Source organism: Microcaecilia unicolor, chromosome 6 (assembly GCF_901765095.1).
Source record: "Microcaecilia unicolor chromosome 6, aMicUni1.1, whole genome shotgun sequence".
Classification (NCBI taxonomy): Eukaryota; Metazoa; Chordata; class Amphibia; order Gymnophiona; family Siphonopidae; genus Microcaecilia; species Microcaecilia unicolor.
This window is the reverse complement of record NC_044036.1, coordinates 185825124-185849232: the sequence shown is the minus strand read 5'-3', so window position 1 is coordinate 185849232 and position 24109 is coordinate 185825124. Positions and strand designations below refer to the sequence as shown.

At 48.6% G+C, this 24109-nt stretch overlaps 1 protein-coding gene across 2 annotated transcripts in view; it reads left to right on the top strand.

Moving 5' to 3' along the window:
- LOC115471609 (acylamino-acid-releasing enzyme-like) overlaps positions 1-24109 on the top strand; it is a 342862-nt gene that overhangs the window by 166449 nt on the left and 152304 nt on the right. For both annotated transcript variants that reach the window (XM_030205317.1, XM_030205316.1), the window contains exon 8: positions 15003-15094. In XM_030205317.1, the coding sequence (XP_030061177.1) occupies positions 15003-15094 (92 nt within the window). The remainder of the gene's footprint in view (positions 1-15002; positions 15095-24109) is intronic.

Below are 24109 nucleotides of genomic sequence, written 5' to 3'. Positions count from 1 at the left end.
CTATCTGGAGCGGACACAGCCCAACAGACAGTCCGCCCAATTGTTTGTTTCTTTTGATCCCAACAGGAGGGGAGTGGCTGTGGGGAAACGCACCATATCCAATTGGCTAGCAGATTGCATTTCCTTCACTTACGCCCAGGCTGGGCTGGCTCTTGAGGCTCAAGTCACGGCTCATAATGTTAGAGCCATGGCAGCGTCGGTGGCCCACTTGAAGTCAGCCACTATTGAAGAGATTTGCAAAGCTGCGACGTGGTCATCTGTCCACACATTCACATCTCATTACTGCCTGCAGCAGGATACCCGATGCGACAGTCGGTTCGGGCAGTCAGTGCTTCAGAATCTGTTCGGGGTTTAGGATCCAACTCCACCCCCCTAGGCCCATGTTTTATTCTGTTCCAGGCTACACTCTCAGTTAGTTGGAAAAATTGTTAGGTCAATCTCAGTTATGTCCTCGCCGTTGCGAGGCCCAATTGACCATGTTTGTTGTTTTGAGTGAGCCTGGGGGCTAGGGATACCCCATCAGTGAGAACAAGCAGCCTGCTTGTCCTCGGAGAAAGCGAATGCTACATACCTGTAGAAGGTATTCTCCGAGGACAGCAGGCTGATTGTTCTCACAAACCCGCCCGCCTCCCCTTTTGGAGTTGTGTCTTCCCTTGTCTTTGTCTTGCTACATATGGGACTGACGAACACGAGCCGGTTTGGGCGGGAAGACGGCCGCGCATGCGCGGTGCGCGAGGACTAGCAAAGGCCTTTGCTAGTAAAGTGTTCCGATTGGAGGGGCTGCCGTGGACGTCACCCATCAGTGAGAACAATCAGCCTGCTGTCCTCAGAGAATACCTTCTACAGGTATGTAGCATTCGCTTTATCCCACCTTTTTGCAGGCTCAATGTGGCTTACAGAGTGTTGTTATGATGCAGTCATTACATGATCTTAGATAAAGTCGATAATAGGTTAAGGTAGGTAAATTTAGAAGTAAAAGCTAGGTAGGTATTGTGAGAGGTATTTAGGATGCACCTGGGTAGTTTAGGAATAGTTAGTTAGTGAGGATATCCTTAATAGGCTTTGTTGAAGAGGTGTGTCTTCAGAGATTTGCGAAAGCTGGTTAGGTTGTCCATTTTTTTCAGGGCCATTGGTAGTGTGTTCCAGATCTGTGTACGTTTGTACTCAAAAGTGGTAGCGTATGACTGTTTGTTTTTGATTCCTTTGCAGCTGGGGAAGTTCAGGTTGAGGTATTTGCGGGCCGATCTTCTGGCGTTTCACTCACAAAGATGTTAAAAAGAGCTGGCCCATGGAGAGATCCCTACGGCACACCACTGATAACATCCCTTTCCTCTGAGCAAGCTCCTTTTACCATTATCCTCTGTTTCCTTCCATTTAACCAGTTTTTAACCCAGTCAGTCACTGTCCATTTCTTCTGACTGTGAAAGTGACCTGTTTATTACACCAATGTAAATACATTTTCCATTTCCTCTTACCAGGTTAACCCACAGTGCTTCTTCCTTACCCCATTAATCCTGCTATTCCATCATGTTAATATTATTCTTAACGTATAATGCCACTCCTTCACCCTTTTTTTCCTACCCTCTCCTTCTTGGAGATGTTAAGGGCTGCAAAAACAAAAAGGAGCCAGCCGAAGAGGGATATGAAGCTCAAATCTGGAGACAACCCACAAGATGTGGATCCTGTGAACTCACCCCTGAGGAGCACATGGTGCAGAGACCCATTCCTAGGGACTCCATCTCCCCCCACCAGCTTCTCAGGCAGCCACAAAAGGGTGTTTCCACGATAGTAGAATTTGCACATATCCCCACAGTATCAAAGCAATAAATACATCAATAGCATAAAACTGTGTTTCAGAGTCCACTGCTGTCCCTTGTGTTCCTGCTGACCAGTGTCTATGTTGTATCTTGTCCAGCAGTCAGGTCCTGCAAAAAAACAAGGTGTCCTTTGTTAGCAGAAATATAAGGCAGACCAGATCTCAGGTCATCCTCCCTACCAGAAGAGCAAGGGTAGGTTCTGAATTCTCTGCTTACCTGGAGACAGTGGCAATTGGGGACTCCAGTTGGCTCATGGCTTCCAGGGTTCAGATGCCTAATACTGGGGGGACAGAATGAAGAGCAAAAGTGTTAGTTTCCCAGGTGTTGAAGAGTCTAGGCTGATGTTAAGCCACCTCCCCCTTAGCAATGTTGAGGTTCTAAAATGGTGTCTGAATTGCTTGATTTAAACATTTTATGGATAAACACTTATTTTTGTGTTATGACTTGTACATGAAAACATTTTGGAGAGAATGATTTCTAAGTGCCCACAGCTGAAACATCTAAATTGCTCTATAAAAACGTGCATCTCAGGTTTTAAAACTTCCACATCCCACACTTGCAATGACATCCAAAAACAATCCCCCTAGCAGGAAGGTCAATTTCAGCAGTGCTGAGGTTGAGCTCCTTGTGAAGAAGATCATGACATACCATGGCAATCTGTTTACTCCAAAAGGGCAAACATTCTGTGCTTATACCCAGCAAAGAGAATGGGTGGCGATATGCCACAAGCTAAATGTGGTCTACAATGCTAATCAAGAAGTGGAGGACTGCAAAAGAAAATGGTAGCAGCTGAAGAGGGATGTGAAGCACAAGGCTGGAGACAACCCGCTGGATGCAGACTCCATAAACCTCACCCCTGTGGAGTGCATGGTATACAGGCATAGGTGTTCTTATGTGCCCAGGGGGGTCTGAATGTGACATGGGTACAGTTAATGAGGCTCATGAATGAGGGGAAGTGGTCTATGGCATAGGACTGAGCCATGTTGTTCTGAGCAGTAGTGGGGAAGGTACTGTGAGGTGTGGGTGAGGAGGGCATCGAGGAACTGGGCAAGACAGTTGGAGATGGCAGGCTGGGTGTCGGGTCATACACTTGTGTGGTGCTGAATAAAGTTGTTTTTATCGACCTCAGGCTGCAAAGATTTTTTGGTCCCCTGGATTTTCTGTTTGGACTATATGTAGGGTGTTTTTACCTTTATCTTTGGATTTAAGCTGGGTGAGGCATACATTGACTGCTAGCACTGACTGAAAAGTGCCGGTGGCAAGAAATGCAAGGGAGGCTGTGACCTTAAGGTGGTTGGCACTGGATTATTCCTGTGTTTTCTGGTCTGGGGGAGGAGTTGTAGCTGCTGATAGCCTTATCAAAGCGGTATCTAGTAAGGCATTCATAATCAATGAGATCCAGGAAGTGGGTCCTGGTCCTAAATACTCGATAGGGATATCTCCTCCTGGGCCTCCCCTCCAAACTCTCCACATCCACCAAAGCAACAGCCACAATAGCATTCCGTACATCCATGATCGACATGCAGGTGTCCCACCACCACAGGTACAACCCACTAAGCTCAGTAACACCACTGTGCACACCTCCACGTACTGAGACCCAGCACCAGCAAACAGTCCTTACACCCACAGCAGCTGCACAAAGCAATCACTTTCCTAGCACCAGCAAACAGTCCTCAGACAGCAGCAACACACAGCACTCACTCTGCCAGCACTAGCACACAGCCTTCACACAAACAGCAGCAGCACATAGCACAATTATAAACATGGACTGGACAAACAGAGCAACAGTGAGAGACAGAATACAAGCAGGTAGGGAGGTGGAATGGGAGTCGTAGGGGTTTGGGGACAGTGAGGGTTTGGTGGGGGAATGGGGCCAGATACAGAGCAAGGAATGACTGTGGTTGGGGTCTAGCAAGTGTGGGCAAGGACTTGAGGACATGAGACACAGAGGAGGCAAGGCAGGAAATGTGAGGGTCAAAAGGTTCAGACTGGGGCAAACAAACAAAGGTAACAAACCACTCAGCAGCTCTCCACTCTTTCACAAGCGACCAATTCCACTTCTCCAGTCTCCAACTCAGCAAAATCACAAATGGGTCCAAAAACAGATTTGGGCTTGACCTAGTTGCTTTTAAAGCAGGGTCTAAATCAAGACATTTTTCTTTCCAAGCCCAAGAAGTCATTTTGCTATCCGTTATTGCAAAAAAAGGTCCATCACATAATGCCCGCCCATCTCATACCCCCGAAATGCCCATTCTGAAGATATTTTTATTTCGACAAATATCAGACTTAAACATTTTTGTTTTGTTTATTTGATTATATGGTTTAAACGTTTTTGTGTGAGAAACACATCCATCTATCACTTATGCTATTTTTGGATTTTTTTTTTTACTTTAGATTTTGAGCTTCATAATCTGTCAAAAAATGCAAGTTATCAAGGGGTGCATTCCAACGTTTCGCCATCTGATATGGAAGGAACCTCTCAAATACTTCCCATATTTTATCCCCTTTGGATTCGGGAATAGAACCTCACAGGTGGTCTTAAAGTTCTCTGTCCATGACCTAACAATGGGGGCAAGCGTGAGACCATGTAAGAAGGTGCCTGACCTAAAAGTCATTGTCAGCGTTTTAAACATTACTAATTCCTCAATAGGAACCACTGCAAACTGCACATTAACAGATTTACACTGCTGTATTTTGTGTTCTCCGAGGACAAGCAGGCTGCTTGTTCTCACGACTGGGTGACGTCCGCGTCAGCCCCCACCAACCGGAAGAAGCTTCGCGGGCGGTCCGCACGCAGGGCACGCCCACCGCGCATGCGCGGCCGTCTTCCCGCCCTTGCGTGACCGTTCCCGCCAGTCCTTTTCTTTCCGCGCCTGGAGAGAGTCGTGCTACTGCCGCTCTCTCTTCGTCAGCCCCGGAAAGCTGTCGCGTTTACGCGAATTCTGTTTATTTTTCGTTTAGTTTTGATTGCCGCGCGCTCCGATTTTCTTTTCAAAAAAAAAAAAAGAGAGAGAGCACGCGCTCTATTTTTCCCTCGTTTTCGAGCGGGGGCGTCGCGCTGCGGCCTTGTGGCCGCGCGGTCGATTACTTTTTCGAGGTGTGATTACCGCCACCATCGACGACTTTAACTTCGCCGACGCGATTTTTCCGTTTATGTCCTCGAAGGTCCCGAGTGGATTTAAGAAGTGTGGTCGGTGCGGCCGGCCGATCTCGCAAACCGACACCCACGCTTGGTGCCTCCAGTGCCTCGGGCCGGAGCACAATATCAAGTCGTGTTCTCTGTGTCTTGGTCTCCGGAAACGGACTCAGGTTGCGAGGCAAGTTCTGCGGGACCGTCTTTTTGGAACTTGCGCCGGCCCCTCGACGTCGACCTCGACGGCATCGGTATCGAAGGCCGGTTCTTCGGTTCCGGTATCGATGCCCGAGAAATCAGCACCGATGGCATCGACCCCAGGAGCACAGGTCCCGTCGGCCCGCCGGTCCTCCGGCGAGGGTAGGGGTGAGAGGCCGCGTGGGCAATCGGCCCCGGTCACTCCCTCGGCCCATGGCCCTCTGGACCGAACCCTGTCTGACCCGGTTCCTCGGGACCGAGGGGGATCGACCTCCTCCATGCCACCTGGCACCGATGACGGGCACCGCAAGAAATCTAAAAAGCACCGTCATCGGTCGCCTTCCATGCATCCGGCTCTCGGTACCGGAGAGGAGTCGACGCCGAAACGTCCGCGTCGAGAGGAAAGGTCCCCCTCGGTAGTGGAGGTACCGACACGTCAGGGTCCCAGCACTTCGGTGCAGTCTCCTGGACCCGACCAGCTTCCGGCACCGACGCCTCTACCGGCCCCCCCCGTCTTTCCCGGCAGCGGGCCTGGACGAGTGCCTCCGAGCCATCCTTCCGGGGATCCTGGAAGGGCTGATGCGCCAGGCTGTGCCGGCGCCGGGGGTGCTTGCGCCCTCGGCGCCGTTGACTGTGGCGCCGGCGAGCTCTAGCCCGGTGCCGAGGTCGTCGACACCGGCGCCGCAAGCGGCAGGTGGAGTCCCACGCAGGTGGAGTCCCCGTCGACGTCGATGGAGGGAGCTTCGTCCCCGCCGGCGCGGGAGTCCACCGCTCGACGACACCGAGGCCTCGGTGCCTCGACGTCGAGCCGGGCCCGGTTAAGGACTCAGCTACATGAGCTCATGTCCGATACCGAGGAAGAGGCCTCGTGGGGGGAAGAGGAGGGACCCCAGATATTTCTCCTCAGAGGAGTCTGCGGGCCTTCCCTCGGCCCCCACGCCTTCACCAGAGAGGAAGCTCTCGCCCCCTGAGAGCCTCTCCTTTGCCTCCTTTGTAAGGGACATGTCTATTTGCATTCCCTTCCCCGTGGTCTCTGACCTAGAGAGTCCTCCACGGTACCGTTGCACAATGTCCTCAAGGAGACACTGCTTCGGAACTGGATGAGACCACTATCTAATCCCATCATTCCCAAGAAAGCAGAGTCCCAGTACCGAATCCACTCGGACCCAGAGTTAATGCGGCCCCAATTGCCCCATGACTCGGCGGTCGTGGATTCTGCTCTCAAGAGAGCACGGAGTTCGAGGGATACCGCCTCGGCGCCCCCGGGGTGGGAGTCTCGCACTCTGGACTCGTTTGGGAGGAAGGCCTACCAATCCTCCATGCTCGTGACCCGCATCCAATCATACCAGCTCTATACGAGCATCCACATGCGGAACAATGTGAAGCAGCTGGCGGACCTGGTCGATAAGCTCCCGCCGGAGCAGTCCAGGCCTTATCAGGAGGTGGTCAGGCAGCTGAAGGCGTGCAGAAAGTTCCTGTCCAGGGGTATCTATGACACCTGTGACGTGGCATCTCGTGCTGCGGCCCAAGGTATAGTGATGTGCAGGCTCTCATGGCTGCGTGCCTCTGACCTGGACAACCGCACCCAGCAGAGACTGGCCGACGTCCCTTGCCGGGGGGATAATATTTTTGGTGAGAAGGTCGAGCAGCTGGTGGACCAACTGCATCAGCGGGAAACCGCCCTCGACAAGCTCTCCCACCGGGCGCCTTCAGCATCCACCTCAGCAGGTGGACGTTTTTCCCGGGCCCGGCAGGCTGTGCCCTATTCTTTTGCAAAGCGTAGGTACACCCAGCCGGCCCGAAGGCCTCGCCAGGCACAGGGACAGCCCCAGCGCGCTCGTTCTCGTCAACAGCGTGTGCCTAAGCAGCCCCCTGCGCCTCCACAGCAAAAGCCGGGGACGGGCTTTTGACTGGATCCACGGGAACATAGCCGCCCTCAAAGTGTCCGTACCGGACGATCTGCCGGTCGGAGGGAGGTTAAAATTTTTTCACCAAAGGTGGCCTCTCATAACCTCCGACCAGTGGGTTCTCCAAATAGTGCGGTGCGGATACGCCCTGAATTTGGCCTCCCTGCCACCAAATTGTCCTCTGGGAGCTCAATCCTTCAGCTCCCATCACAAGCAGGTACTTGCAGAGGAACTCTCCGCCCTTCTCAGCGCCAATGCGGTCGAGCCCGTACCACCCGGGCAAGAAGGGCAGGGATTCTATTCCAGGTACTTCCTTGTGGAAAAGAAAACAGGGGGATGCGTCCCATCCTAGACCTGAGAGGCCTGAACAAATTCCTGGTCAAAGAAAAGTTCAGGATGCTTTCCTTGGGCACCCTTCTGCCAATGATTCAGAAAAACGATTGGCTATGTTCCCTGGATTTAAAGGACACATACACTCACATCCCGATACTGCCAGCTCACAGACAGTATCTCAGATTCCGCCTGGGCGCACGGCACTTTCAGTATTGTGTGCTGCCCTTTGGGCTCGCCTCTGCCCCACGAGTGTTTACAAAGTGCCTCGTGGTGGTAGCGGCCTACCTACGCAAGCTGGGAGTGCACGTGTTCCCATATCTCGACGATTGGCTGGTCAAGAGCACCTCGGAGGCAGGAGCCCTCCGGTCTATGCAGTGCACTATTCAACTTCTGGAGCTGCTGGGGTTTGTGATAAATTACCCAAAGTCCCATCTCCAGCCAACACAGTCTCTGGAATTCATAGGAGCTCTGCTGAATACCCAGACGGCTCAGGCCTTCCTTCCCGAAGCGAGGGCCAACAACCTCCTAGCCCTGGCTTCGCAGACCAGAGCGTCTCAGCAGGTCACAGCTCGGCAGATGTTGAGACTTCTGGGTCATATGGCCTCCACAGTTCATGTGACTCCCATGGCTCGTCTTCACATGAGATCTGCTCAATGGACCCTAGCTTCCCAGTGGTTTCAGGCCACCGGGAATCTAGAAGATGTCATCCGCCTCTCCACCAGTTGCCGCACTTCACTGCTCTGGTGGACCATCAGGACCAATTTGACCCTGGGACGTCCATTCCAAATTCCGCAGCCCACGAAAGTGCTGACGACGGATGCATCTCGCCTGGGGTGGGGAGCTCATGTCGATGGGCTTCACACCCAGGGTCGGTGGTCCCTCCAGGAAAGGGATCTGCAGATCAACCTCCTGGAGCTCCGAGCGATCTGGAACGCACTGAAGGCTTTCAGAGATCGGCTGTCCTACCAAATTATTCAAATTCGGACAGACAATCAGGTTGCAATGTATTACACCAACAAGCAGGGGGGCACCGGATCTCGCCCCTTGTGTCAGGAAGCCGTCGGCATGTGGCGTTGGGCTCGTCAGTTCGGCATGCTCCTCCAAGCCACATACCTGGCAGGTGTAAACAACAGTCTGGCCGACAGACTGAGCAGAGTCATGCAACCGCACGAGTGGTCGCTTCATTCCAGAGTGGTACGCAAGATCTTCCGAGAGTGGGGCACTCCCTCGGTGGACCTTTTCGCCTCTCAGACCAACCACAAGCTGCCTCTGTTCTGTTCCAGACTACAGGCACACGGCAGACTAGCGTCGGATGCCTTTCTCCTCCATTGGGGGACCGGCCTCCTGTATGCTTATCCTCCCATACCTTTGGTGGGGAAGACCTTACTGAAGCTCAAACAAGACCACGGCACCATGATTCTGATAGCGCCCTTTTGGCCCCGTCAGATCTGGTTCCCTCTTCTTCTGGAGTTGTCCTCAGAAGAACCGTGGAGATTGGAGTGTTTTCCGACTCTCATCTCGCAGAACGACGGAGCGTTGCTGCACCCCAACCTTCAGTCCCTAGCTCTCACGGCCTGGATGTTGAGGGCGTAGACTTCACTGCGTTGGGTCTGTCGGAGGGTGTCTCCCGTGTCTTGCTTGCCTCTAGGAAGGATTCCACTAAAAGAGTTACTTTTCAAGTGGAGGAGGTTTGTCGTTTGGTGTGAGAGCAAGGCCCTAGAACCTCGTTCTTGCCCTGCACAGAACCTGCTTGAATACCTTCTGCACTTATTAGAGTCTGGCCTCAAGACCAACTCAGTAAGGAATCACCTTAGTGCGATTAGTGCTTACCATTATCGTGTGGAAGGTAAAGCCATCTCTGCAGAGCCTTTAGTCGTTCGATTCATGAGAGGCTTGCTTTTGTCAAAGCCCCCTCTCAAGCCTCCTACAGTGTCATGGGATCTCAACGTCGTCCTCACCCACCTGATGAAACCTCTTTTTGAGCCACTGAATACCTGCCATCTGAAGTACTTGACCTGGAAGGTCATTTTCTTGGTGGCAGTTACTTCAGCTCGTAGGGTCAGTGAGCTTCAAGCCCTGGTAGCTCATGCTCCATATACCAAATTTCATCACAACAGAGTAGTGCTCCGCACCCACCCAAAGTTCCTGCCGAAGGTGGTGTCGGAGTTCCATCTTAACCAGTCAATTGTCTTGCCAACATTCTTCCCCAGGCCGCATACCCGCCCTGCTGAACGTCAGTTGCACACATTGGACTGCAAGAGAGCATTGGCCTTCTACTTGGAGCGGACACAGCCCCATAGACAGTCCGCCCAATTGTTTATTTCTTTCGACCCTAACAGGCTAGGGGTCGCTGTCGGGAAACGCACCATCTCCAATTGGCTAGCAGATTGCATTTCCTTCACTTACGCCCAGGCTGGGCTGGCTCTTGAGGGTCATGTCACGGCTCATAGTGTTAGAGCCATGGCAGCGTCAGTGGCCCACTTGAAGTCAGCCACTATTGAAGAGATTTGCAAGGCTGCGACGTGGTCATCTGTCCACACATTCACATCGCATTACTGCCTCCAGCAGGATACCCGACGCGACAGTCGGTTCGGGCAGTCGGTGCTGCAGAATCTGTTTGGGGTGTAAATCCAACTCCACCCTCCAGGACCCGCATTTATTCTGGTCAGGCTGCACTCTCAGTTAGTTGTTCTTCGTAGGTCAATTTCTGTTGTATCCTCGCCGTTGCGAGGTTCAATTGACCGGGGTTCTTGTTTTGAGTGAGCCTGAGAGCTAGGGATACCCCAGTCGTGAGAACAAGCAGCCTGCTTGTCCTCGGAGAAAGTGAATGATACATACCTGTAGCAGGTGTTCTCCGAGGACAGCAGGCTGATTGTTCTCACCTACCCTCCCTCCTCCCCTTGGAGTTGCGTTTTCATCATTTTGCGTGTCATTCAACTGGCGGGAACGGTCGCGCACGGGCGGGAAGACGGCCGCGCATGCGCGGTGGGCGTGCCCTGCGTGCGGACCGCCCGCGAAGCTTCTTCCGGTTGGTGGGGGCTGACGCGGACGTCACCCAGTCGTGAGAACAATCAGCCTGCTGTCCTCGGAGAACACCTGCTACAGGTATGTATCATTCACTGTACAGCATACTCATTGTACTGCCGAATTCTGTGTTATTTGCAGTCTCTTAAACAAAGACTGATCTACCATTATAGATGATATTACAATAATCTAACTGTGCTAATAGTAAAGTCTGTACCAGTATCCTGAATTGTTTGAAATTAAGCAAATGTTTCATTCTTCTTAGTTTCCTCAGTGTCATGAATGCTTTCCATACGGTTTCATCATTTTGATTTTCAGAAGTCTATGTTTGAGAGGAACTAAAAGTAGACATGGAGGGGCATAATCGAATGGGGTGCCCAAGTTTTCCTGGGGCTGTCCTCGCAGGACGGCTCCGTGAGGGGGCGGGGAAACCCGTATTATTGAAAAAAGATGAGCATCCATCTTTCGTTTCGATAATACGGTCGGGGACGCCCAAATCTCAACATTTAGGTCGACCTTAGAGATGGTCGTTCTCGGTTTTCAGCGATAATGGAAACCGAGAACGCCCATCTCAGAAACGACCAAATCCAAGCCATTTGGTCAAGGGAGGAGCCAGCATTCATAGTGCACTGGTCCCCCTCACATGCCAGGACACCAACCGGGCACCCTAGGGGGCACTGCAGTGGACTTCATAAATTGCTCCCAGGTGCATAGCTCCCTTACCTTGTGTGCTGAGCCCCCCAGATCCCCCCAAAAACCCATTCCCCACAACTGTACACCACTACCATAGCCCTAAGGGGTGAAGGGGGCACCTACATGTGGGTACAGAGAGTTTCTGGTGGGTTTTGAAGGGCTCACATTTACCACCACAAGTGTAACAGGTGGGGGGGATGGGCCTGGGTCCACCATGCCTGAAGTGCACTGCACCCACTAACAGGGACTTGCATACTGCTGACATGGAGCTGGGTATGACATTTGAGGCTGGCAAAAAAAAAATTCTAAGTTTTTTTTTTTTTAAGGGTGGGAGTTGGTTTGTGACCAGTGGGGGGAGTAAGGGTAGGTCATCCCTGATTCCCTCCGATGGTCATCTGGTCAGTTTGGGCACCTTTTTGAGGCTTGGTTACAAGAAAAAAATGGACCAAGTAAAGTCGGCCAACTGCTTGTCAGGGACGCCCTTCTTTTTTCCATTATCGACCGAGGACGCCCATCTTTTAAGTACGCCCCAGTCCTGCCTTCGCTACGCTGCTGACACGCCCCCGTGAACTTTGGTCATCCCCGCGACGGAAAGCAGTTGAGGGCGCCCAAAATTGGCTTTCTATTATGCCGATTTGGGCGACCCTGAGAGAAGGACGCCCATATCCCGATTTGTGTCCGAAGATGGGCACCCTTCTCTTTCGAAAATAAGCCTGAAAGTCTGCCTCACTTCCATTCCTTTGTTTTTGTTTTCTGTGGTTCTGCGCCCAGCCCTTCGTCTGTGAACAATTCCACTTTATCTTCATCACTTCTACATGTTCCATCTTTACCCTCGAGTCTGAGATTACAATGTTTGCACGTCATAAACATATCTTATGTTAAACCATCTTTATTAAAGTGCACAGTAATAGCATTCACACAACAGCACAACCAAACAAAATTGTTCTTATATAGCAGGCAACTCCGGTCCTCGAGAGCCACAGGCAGGTCAGGTTTTCAGGATATCCACAGGATATCCACAATGAATATGCATGAACTTGATTTGCACACACTGCCTCCATGGTATGCAAATCTATCTCCTGCATATTCATTGTGGATATCCTGTGGATATCCTGAAAACCTGACCTGCCTGCGGCTCTCGAGGACCGGAGTTGCCTACCCCTATTATATAGTATACCAATGGTTCCATGGCTTCCTACAATCTACATCATATCAGGTGAAGTTTTCAGGTTCTCTCTTACCTTTCTGGTCTCCTGACTGTGGGGTGCCACAGGACTCGCCGCTTTCTCCAATCCTTTTCAGTGTTATGATGGCTCCATTAGGTGAAAGGCTAGAGAAAGCGGAGTACTGCACTTTTATTTATGCGGACTGTGTCTCAATCTATATCCCTTTCAAGACTGGTCTTCCAGAAATTGTCCCTAAGATTAGGCTTGGTCTGGATTTGTTGGAATATTGGGATTCCAAATTTAAGTTAAGTAGAGATAAGACTAAATTACTTGTGGTAACCAACCCCTTTGACCGTACCGCATATAATAATTTTACTATTGTCAACGTGTCTTACCCCTTGGACTCTGTGCTTTGGGTACTGGGTGTATTCATTGACAGTCACCTCACGGTCGAGCCTCAGGTTTCTTTAGTAGTGAAAAAAATCCTTCAGGTCTCTTTGGAAGCTGAGGAGTTTCAGATCATATTTCTCACCAGACTTCTTTAGACTGCTAGTTCAATCCTTGGTTTTAACTCAGTTCGTTTACTGCAATTCCATCTATTCTGGATGTGAGTAGTGTGTCCTAAAAAGGCTACAAATGGCCCAAAATACTGCAGCTAGTTTGTACTGGTTGCCCATTAAAACAAGGATTATTATTAAATTATGGTTTTTTGTCTTTCAAATATTATATGGTATGACACCAGATTATATACAGCCCTTAATAACTATTCCTTTACGCAATATAACCTATGGTTCTAAGGACTACGTTAGACTTCATCTTCAAGATTGCAAGAGAGTGCATTATAAGTCAGTTCACTCTGTTGGCTTTAGAAACCAGGGTGCTAAATGGTGGAATTCACTGCCAATGGCAATCAAGGGTTAGCTTGATTACTTTGTATTTTGTAAAAGACTGAAAACTCTCCTCTTTGAGAGGTTTCTATTCATTGATGGAGTATCCTAGATTGCAACTGGCCATCAATGGTCTATATTTGATATTTTGTTTATAGCTTTGTAAACCTTGTCTGTTTATTTACTGTTAGCCACATTGAGTTTGAGTATGTTTGGGATAATGTGGGGTATACATGTCAAAAATAAATAAATAAAAAATTGTAATCACTTTCTTTACAACTTGCAGAGCAGCTAATCTTTCCATGCATAATAAATCATAGCATTCCTCCACATTGTGACCATGGAGGGATCTGGTTTTATCCAAACATATAAAATACATTTTTTTTGCAATAAGACACACTTTCTCTATGAACAATTCTTTTTCCATAGTCTTCAACTTCAGGTCATCATGAGTGTCTAACTAACACACATAGGTCCAAAGAGTTGGGAAGAGCTAGGCCCACTAGCATATCTTAAAAGAAAGTCTTTTTCCCCCATTTTACCATATTGGCTATTTTTTTCTTCCATTTGCTTCTTACTTTCTTGACTATATAAGATCAATTTTGCTTCAATTGTGTTGTGTAAATGCTATTACTGTGCACTTTAATAAAGATGGTTAACATAAGATATGTTAATGACGTGCACACTTGGTATTTCAGACTCAAGGGTGAAGGGGAGGAATATTGTAGAAGCTGATAAGGATAAAGTGGAATTACTTAACAAATATTTCTGTTCTGTGTTAACAGATGAAGGGGCTGGGAGTGGAACCACAGAAACAAATACCTATTCAGTAGCTTCCTTTTCCTCTGTCATTTTCCTAACAAAAACAAATATTCTATTTTGTTTCATTTACTTTTTCTCTCAGGGGCGGACTGATCATTCGGGTAACTGGGCAGTGCCCGAGGGCCCAAAGCTCTAGGGACCCAGAGGCTCTGACCAGTTGCCTGCCGTGGTAAGTCTCAGCAACCATTTTGAAAATACGGTGGCACCGGACACATTAGAGATATTGGGCAGGAAAGAGTGGGGTTCTTTCCTGCCCCCCAAGAAGCCACTAGACTACCAGGGCACTTCAAGGTAGGACCGGGGAGGGCCCGCTGGTCAGGGTGTATTGGGGGGAGGCGGTGCAGTGGTGGGACAGTGAGCAGTGGCTGGGGGGCTCCAATGACCTTTACTGCCTGGGGGCCCCAACTGCTATCAGTCCACCCCTGCTCTCGCTCCACACCCATATGATTAAACCTGCACAGCAAAATCTTTAAAAACGTCCACTAGGTTTTCCTTCATCCTTTTCCACCCTGGCTACCCATTCATTTTTCCTGATTCTTGGGATCCTAATAGGACACGAGCAGTGCCCAGTCACTTGTGCCCTGCAGGTGCTACACTGTAGGATCACACCAGCACCGCTAGAATACGGACAACAGAGAATTGCTTCTGATTTATTTGGACTCTGAGGGACCAGGTACACATAAAGGAGGGACTATATTTAAAAAATTGTTTGGCAGGGGTTTAGTCATTTGCGAATCACTGGGTTAGGAACACTGTATGAAGCTTTGGTGAGACAGGCTTTTGTGACTAAGGAGCAGAATCAGGACTGGAGGTAATACGTGAAACTGTGGTGGAAGATTTTCATGGAATTGAGTTGCAGAAATAGTGATTGGACACAAAAGCTGCTGTAACAAATGTGAGTGGGACCAGTACTTGTAGATGTGGTGAGAGTGGTCCATGGGATTCAGATTTGAATACAGTAGTTTAATGATGCCATTATGTACTTAAATATCACAGGGTCTCACTGCTCACTTTTTCCTTAGGCATTGTGGATTCTGGATGACAGCGGTATAGTTTTTGTGGGATGGTGGCATGAACCATTCAGACTGGGACTGAAATTTTGCTCAAATAGGCGGTAAGTATTAGAAACTTTTTCACATTAGAAATGTAACAATGCCATTTTCATACGACTTCAGGCAGACCAGTGCAGAACATTTTTAATGGCTTGGTCACATTTTTTCCACATTGGCTAATCACCATTTTGACAAACAGGCCTGGGTGATTTAGATCAGGGCTATCAGACATATGGCATGTAGTCATTTAGAGGCCTTCAACCAAAGAAAAGCTAAATCCACAGTCCAAACCTGTTTTAAACAACTAAAGTGGATATTATAGTAGATACCAGACTAATAAAATGAGGAAGGATTAGGACAGCTGTGGAGTGGGTGATTCGATTACTAGGCATGTAGATAGCTGGGTGACTGGTGGACGTGAGGATCGCCTGGTGACTTGCCTGCCTGGTGCAAAGGTGGCAGACCTCACGCGTCACCTAGATAGGATTTAGATAGTGTGGGGAGGAGCCGACTGTCTTGGTACATGTGGGTACCAACGACATAGGAAAATGTGGGAGAGAGGTTCTGGAACCCACATTAGGCTCTTAGGTAGAAAGCTCAATCCAGAACCTCTAGGGTAGCATTTTCTGAACTACTACCGTTCCACACACAGGGCCCAAGAGACAGGTAGAGCTCTGGAGTCTCAATGCACTGGATGAGACAATGGTGCAGGGAGGAGGGTTTTAAATTTGTTAGGAACTAGGCAATATACTGGTGAAGGGGGAGCCTATTCCGAAAGGATGGGCTCCACCTTAATCAGAGTGGGACCAGGCTACTGGCATCGGCATTTAAAAAGGAGATAGAGCAGCTTTTAAACTAGAGACTGGGGGAAGGCCGACAGTCGCTCAAAAGCGCATGGTTCAGAATAAGGAATCTTTTATGTTAAATCTGTTATTAATTTAACACACAGAATAAACAGCTTTCATCATCTTTCATTCATTAATAATACATCAATAACAGAACTAATGCAACAGGCATCTGTCGGTGTTCCTTCCGACGTCAAATATTTTTGATTTCTCCCCATGCATCCCCCCCCCTCCCTCCCTTAATAAACATTTATCCATTCTGTAGTACAACATGGAGTATAACACTATTAGACTGACTTATAAACAGTGATGAATTCCAACCCCATTCCCCCTTTAAGACACCTTTGAACACATAACGCTACCGCTTACCCAATCATCCCGCCTCCTCCCATTGAGACAAGCTTCCTTAACAGATATTTATCCTACAGGCCCCATACCTTATCTTCCCACCCTTCCCCCCCCCCCCCCCCCCCCAAACCACCAATAACTAATGAAGCTAAAGTGAAAAAAAAAAACTTCAAAGGCGATTCAAAACAAAACTGCGAGCCTTGGCTGACAGAGTTTGAATATATTGCTCCCAGATCTTCAAGAACGCCTTCCGTCTTCTAGGGGAGCATCCCACCAGCCTACGTTCCTGCATCATCAGCTCATGTAAGCGGTTCCTCCAGTGCCAATAGTCCGGCGGCTCCTCCTGCATCCACGCCTCCATAATAAGTTTTTTCCCTATAATTCCCGCCTTGCGAATGAACTGCCGAGTCCCCCCCTTATACTGCCCAAAGACTTCATATCTATCAAGCAGGAATCCCTCTGGGGAAGAAAGAAACACCTCCCTGTAACACTGATTCCAAATACTTAATTATATCCCCCCAATAACGTTTTATTTTGGGCATTCCCATAGCGAGTGAAACCATGTACTCTCTCCCAGTCCACATTTCATACAGGTCGGATCTTGGACACCTCCAAATCGGAATACCTGACCCTTGGTCATGTATGCTCTATACGTGATTCTAAATTGACATTCACGCAGTGTCGCATTACCCGACAGCGTGGGAATGCGTGCAATTAATTTCTGAAAATCAAGACTCAAATTAGGTCGTTGCAGATCTTGGGCCCAGCGTTGCAGTATGTTCCCTGTATCCCTCCCCCTACTTTGCTCCCCCAAAGCTCTCTGAAGACCCGAAACTGATAGGTGATCCCCCGGCACTGATCGAAAAAAATGCTCTAAGGCGCCGTCCATGTCCACCCCCCAACTTCCCAGGCTCCAGGGACCTAACATAATGTGCAAGTTGACAGTGTGCAAACATGGAGCTGGTCTCTATTCCTACCCCAAGGCCCCCAACTCCAGCATCTGACCTCTAGATCCCAAAACATGTTCTAGCTTGTGATTCCCATTTCAGCCCACCTACGGAACACTATATTGTCCATCCCTGGTTTGAAGCTCAGATTGCCCTGAATGGGCAACAGGTCAGAGCTATCCACCGCCAGACCCCAACTATGAACTAAGTCCCGCCATGCCTTTCTCAATGGGCTCAACAGTACACTGCCTCTCATCGGGCTCGGCAACACTTTCTTTGGGCACTGTAGCAGGTAGTATAAGTGGTATGGTTTAAAATATTCCTGCTCTAATCTTCTGTACGTGAAATCCTGTCTGTCCATAAACCCAGTCCCCTAAGTGCCTTAGTAAGCACGCTTGGTTATAGCGACGTATATCTGGGAGACCCATCCCCCCCTCCTTCCAGGGCCCCATCAGTAACTTTAACGGCAATTTAGGCTTCGAAGCTCTCCATATACAATTTCCTTATCCCCTTATTTATCAGATTTAAATCTTTGCCCCTCAACCGTAGTGGGAGGGGTCTGCAACAAGTAGAGCCACCGCGGGAACTCCACCATCCTATACAGATGTATCCTCCCGTGCAAATTAAGTGGCAAGGACTCTCCATGTTTTTAATTGCTCTTTCTGCGCCTCTAGTCTTCCTACTAATATTTAACTGATAAAGTGCTGTGGTACGCATAGGGATTCGCACCCCTAAATACTGAAGGGATTCTGACGCCCATTTCAGAGGGAACGCATGCCCCCACAGGCCTCTCACTCGTGGATTCCCTGTTAAAGCCTGGGATTTGGGATAATTGATTTTTAGACCTGCGAAATCTCCATATTCCTGGAACAGCTCTAGCAGCGCATTTAACGATTGTTAGGCTGAGTGATATGCACTAAAATGTCGTCCGCAAAAGCGGAGATCCTGAATGAGGAAGACCCCCATGTTATGCCCCCCAATTTCTGGATGCGTCTCAATTTCCCTAATCAATGGGTCTAGGGCCAGTACAAACAGCAGGGGAGACAAAGGGCACCCCTGCCGCGTGCCACGACGTATGGGAAATAGGCCCGACTGCTCCCATTTATCCACATATAGGCCTGCGGGTTCCTATATAACGCCCCCACCGCACTCCTAAATAAACCCTCTATCCCCATCTGCTTCATCACAGCAAACATAAAACCCCAGACCACTCTATCAAAAGCCTTCTCCGCATCGAAGCTGACTAGCAGTGAAGGCTCTGCTCCATCTCTACAGTCTCTAACGAAGCTAGGAGTGCTCTGATGTTCTTTGTCACTGATCTTCCTTTCACCAAATCCCACCTGCGGAGTTGCTATCAAAGTGGGGAGCACCCTTGCTACTCTATTTGCCAGGATCTTCGCATATAACTTTATATCACAATTGAGTAGTGAATAATGGGCCTATAGACTCAACACTTAACTCGTCTTTACTAGGTTTTAATAGCACTATCACCTTCGCTAAATTCAATGCATCTGGCATTTCTCCTGATGTAGCCATAGCATTATATAGCTTCAGGAGTGGAGGTATAACTTGCTCCGTAGCAGTTTATAAAAAGCTAGGCTGAACCCATCTGGCCCTGGAGCTTTATGTAATTGACTCTGCTGTATAGCACCAATAATTCCCCCTCCTCTATTTGACTGTTTAAGTGCTTCCCTCTGCGCCTCCGTTACCCTTGGCAGAACCTGATTCTTCAGGTAAACCTCACTTTCCTCCATAACTTCCACTGGATCCTTATACAGGTCTTCAAAATAGTCCCGAAAGCGCTTCAATATATGTGGAGTTTCCCGTAGGAGCTTGCCCCCTCGGTCCCTGATTTGTACTATCCTCACCGATTTTCCTAGTTCCATTAATTAACCTCCCCATCAAGGCTCTGCCTTATTCCCATACATGAAAAGTTGGTGTCTATAAAACGTGTGTGACTTCTGGGCCCTCTGATGAAGCAGCTCATTAATTGTCTCTGGGTGGTTAACAATTCCTTTTATTTTCTGCCGAAGTTACCTTTCCAAGTCGCCTCCTCTGTTTACAGACTTCTTTTTCAAGGCGAATAATTTCCTTATCTCTAATCTTGCTCGCTCGGGCTCTATATGCAATGACTTCTCCCCTCATTACTGCTTTTGCTGTTTCCCAGTATAAACTTGCTTGTTCTGTATGAGCACTATTGTGAATTGCAAAGTCCTGCCATTTTTCCCCCATGTGTGCCTTAAAGTTCGGATCACGGTAAAGATCCATTGGGAATCTCCAGCCACCCCCCCTTCTCCCCTCTCCCTGTAGCTGTATCTGCACCCAGATTATGGAGTGGTCCGAAATTTCGCACACATCTATCTCTGCCGCGTGGACTTTGGGAAACAGTTCCTGTGATATTAGAAAATAATCTATGCGAGACTGGGAGAGATGTGCCCTTGATACATGTGTATAATCCCTTTGCGTCGGGTGGAGCACCCTCCACACATCAATCAAAGTTAAGGTGTCACAAAGAAAAGCCAGCCCCCCCCCCCCCCCCCCCGGGACTGATCCTCACTCCGTCTCGAGTTGCTGCTCCTGTCAACACTGGGATCCTATGTCATATTGAAATCTCCTCTAGTATGATGTTACCCCCTTGGTAGGGACTCAGCAGCTCAACCAGCGCAGCCATGAACTTGGGATCATATACATTGGGTGCATATATGTTACAGAAAATATAAGTATTTCTGCCCCTCTCCACCTCCACTAATACAATCCTGCCCTCCGTACTTCTTTTAACTGTCTTTATGCCTACCTGTAGGCCCTTGCGGAACAGCATCAATACCCCCCCTTTTTTCCCCACCGCCGGAGACCCCTCTGCTATTTCTACCCAGCCTTTCTTAAATTTATTATGCTCCGCCGTTGTTAAATGCGTTTCTTGCAGGAATGCCACATCTACCTTATGCCTCCGCAGGGCCTGCAGTACTTTGGTACGCTTTATAGACGAGGAGATACCCCCAACATTCCAAGAGATTAACTTAAGAGCACCTTACTCTTCAGTTTTACAATGATACTCCCCGACATATGTGTCCTTAAATGTGGGGTCCACTCCCCAGCCCCTGAATAGACCCCCTCTTTTCCAATGCTCCACCAAGCTATCACGATATAGAAATAAAAAAAACAATTATAATAAAACACAAACCCTCAAAAATTTTAACACAATGTAGCAACCCCCCATCTCCCTCCCCCCCTCCCCCAATCCCCCCCCCACCCCCCCCATTTCCTATCAATCGTTCTCACAAGAGAACCAGTCACGCCTCCGCTCCGCCCCTGCCTGTCCAGCACCCACCTATGTCGTATCCTAACAAACCCCCATTTCAATGGATGTAATTTCACTTAACATTAACAGCAGTGAACAAACTTTACAAACACATTTTTACTCCCTTTGGAACTTAAGCCCCCCAACTGATTCCTCCTCTCATACCTATAACCCTCCCTGTGGTGGAGCTACAGTGGGGAAATAAGTATTTGATCCCTTGCTGATTTTGTAAGTTTGCCCACTGACAAAGACATGAGCAGCCCACTAATTGAAGGGTAGGTTATTGGTAACAGTGAGAGATAGCACATCACAAATTAAATCCGGAAAATCACATTGTGGAAAGTATATGAATTTATTTGCATTCTGCAGAGGGAAATAAGTATTTAATCCCTCTGGCAAACAAGACCTAATACTTGGTGGCAAAACCCTTGTTGGCAAGCACAGCGGTCAGACGTCTTCTATAGTTGATGATGAGGTTTGCACACATGTCAGGAGGAATTTTGGTCCACTCCTCTTTGCAGATCATCTCTAAATCATTAAGAGTTCTGGGCTGTCGCTTGGCAACTCGCAGCTTCAGCTCCCTCCATAAGTTTTCAATGGGATTAAGGTCTGGTGACTGGCTAGGCCACTCCATGACCCTAATGTGCTTCTTCCTGAGCCACTCCTTTGTTGCCTTGGCTGTATGTTTTGGGTCATTGTCGTGCTGGAAGACCCAGCCACGACCCATTTTTAAGGCCCTGGCGGAGGGAAGGAGGTTGTCACTCAGAATTGTACGGTACATGGCCCCATCCATTCTCCATTGATGCGGTGAAGTAGTCCTGTGCCCTTAGCAGAGAAACACCCCCAAAACATAACATTTCCACCTCCATGCTTGACAGTGGGGACGGTGTTCTTTGGGTCATAGGCAGCATTTCTCTTCCTCCAAACACGGCGAGTTGAGTTCATGCCAAAGAGCTCAATTTTGTCTCATCTGACCACAGCACCTTCTCCCAATCACTCTCGGCATCATCCAGGTGTTCACTGGCAAACTTCAGACGGGCCGTCACATGTGCCTTCCGGAGCAGGGGGACCTTGCGGGCACTGCAGGATTGCAATCCGTTATGTCGTAATGTGTTACCAATGGTTTTCGTGGTGACAGTGGTCCCAGCTGCCTTGAGATCATTGACAAGTTCCCCCCTTGTAGTTGTAGGCTGATTTCTAACCTTCCTCATGATCAAGGATACCCACGAGGTGAGATTTTGCGTGGAGCCCCAGATCTTTGTCGATTGACAGTCATTTTGTACTTCTTCCATTTTCTTACTATGGCACCAACAGTTGTCTCCTTCTCGCCCAGCGTCTTACTGATGGTTTTGTAGCCCATTCCAGCCTTGTGCAGGTGTATGATCTTGTCCCTGACATCCTTAGACAGCTCCTTGCTCTTGGCCATTTTGTAGAGGTTAGAGTCTGACTGATTCACTGAGTCTGTGGACAGGTGTCTTTCATACAGGTGACCATTGCCGACAGCTGTCTGTCATGCATGGTAACGAGTTGATTTGGAGCATCTACCTGGTCTGTAGGGGCCAGATCTCTTACTGGTTGGTGGGGGATCAAATACTTATTTCCCTCTGCAGAATGCAAATAAATTCATATACTTTCCACAATGTGATTTTCCGGATTTAATTTGTGATGTGCTATCTCTCACTGTTACCAATAACCTACCCTTCAATTATGGGCTGCTCATGTCTTTGTCAGTGGGCAAACTTACAAAATCAGCAAGGGATCAAATACTTATTTCCCCCACTGTATATACCTCTCCTTAATGAACTTTACTTTAGTCTTTTATGTCTTTGACCACTTCTACGCCTGACATCCCTCTTTTCTGGTCTTCATCTCTATTCCCTCTGCCGCTGGTCTTCTCAGGTTTGCTGCGGACTGTCTGCCCTTGCTCCCGTCTGTCCCGCCTCTGCGCTCCTGCCCATACGGTTTACATATTGTTGGGCTTCCTCATGTGATGTGAAGTAATGTTGTCTGCCTTCGTGTAGGATTCTCAGCTTAGCAGGGAACATCAAGGCAAAGCGCACTTTTTTGTCATACAGCAGCTTACATATCTCCGTGAACTGCCTGCGCTGGGCTGCTACTGCAGCCGAAAAGTCTTGAAAACATAAAATCGTATGTGCCTCATACTGCACCTTTCCCTTCAAGCGCCATTCTCGTAATATCTCCTGCTTGTGCTTATAGTTCAATATTTTACATATTACCACTCTTGGGTTTTCAGTCTCCTGTCTTGTTCGTCCCAATCTATGGGCCCTCTCAATTTGTAGGCTATTTTCCAGCCGTTTGAGGTTTAAAACTTTTGGCATCCAAGACTCTAAGAAGTCCCTCAGATCCACCTCACGAATGGCTTCCGGGAGACCGACGAGACGGAGATTGTTTCTTCGCGACCTGTTCTCTAGGTCTTCAACTTTTGCACTCAGCTCATCCAGTTTCCCCTGCATGGCTTTCTGACGGCTTTCGTATTGCAGGCATTGATCTTCCATGTCTGAAAGCCGCTGTTGAAATACCGCCAAGTCCGCATGCAGTCCTTCAAATTTGCCATCAAGCTGCTCTATTTGATCCGATATTTTTTGTAGCTTCCTGTCCACTGATGTTTCAAGGAGAGCAGAGACCTCCGCCGCTATTTCGGCAGCCCAAGCCGAACTCACTGATTCTCCCGCGGGGCCGGCCTCCGCCATCTTGCCTTCGCCCACGCGGCTCCGCGCTCCCTCCTTACGGCTGGATTTTGTGGTCATAACTTGATTTTTCCTCCGTTTCCGTGCCAGCCGCTTTCGCTGGGGATCTTCCGCTAGCGATTACTGCTTTTGCGTGTTGTATACGCTAGCTGTTCTCGGCACTGCAGGCTAGATGTTGAATTGGGGCCTCGGAGCTGTCGGATGCGGCGTCCTTCTTTCAGCCAAGCATCACATGACCATAAGGAATCTTTTAAAGATATCACCAAAACAGGGAAGATAGGGTATCCTGATAGTGAGGTTGCAAAAGAGAGTGTAAATAAAAATCAGAGAAAAGATTGCAAATTAATACTGTCTGTCAAGTACTGAGCATGATGTAAATAGGAACAATAAACATAGTTTGAAATGTCTATATGTGAATGCCATAAGCCTAAGAAATAAGATGGGAGAGTTAGAATATATTGCACTAAATGAAAAATTAGATATAATAGGCATCTCTGAGACCTGGTGGAAGGAGGATAACCAGTGGGACACTGTCATACCGGGGTACAAGTTATATCGTAGTGATAGTGTGGATCAAATTGGTTGAGGAGTAGCATTGTATGTTAAGGAGGGCCTTGAATCAAATAGATTGAAAATACTGCAGGAAAAAAAACACATCTTGAAATCCCAGTGGATTGAAATTCCATGTGTAAAGGGGGAAAAGGATAATGATAGGAGTGTACCACCGTCCACCTGGCCAGGATGAACAGACGGATGTAGAAATGTTATTGGAAATTAGGGAGGCTAACAAACTGGCTAACACGATAATAATGGGTGATTTCAATTACCCCGATATTGACTGATAAATGTAACGGGGCATGCTAGGGAGGTAAAATTCCTTGACGGAATCAAGGATTGCTTTATGGTGCAGCTGATACAGGAACTGACAAAA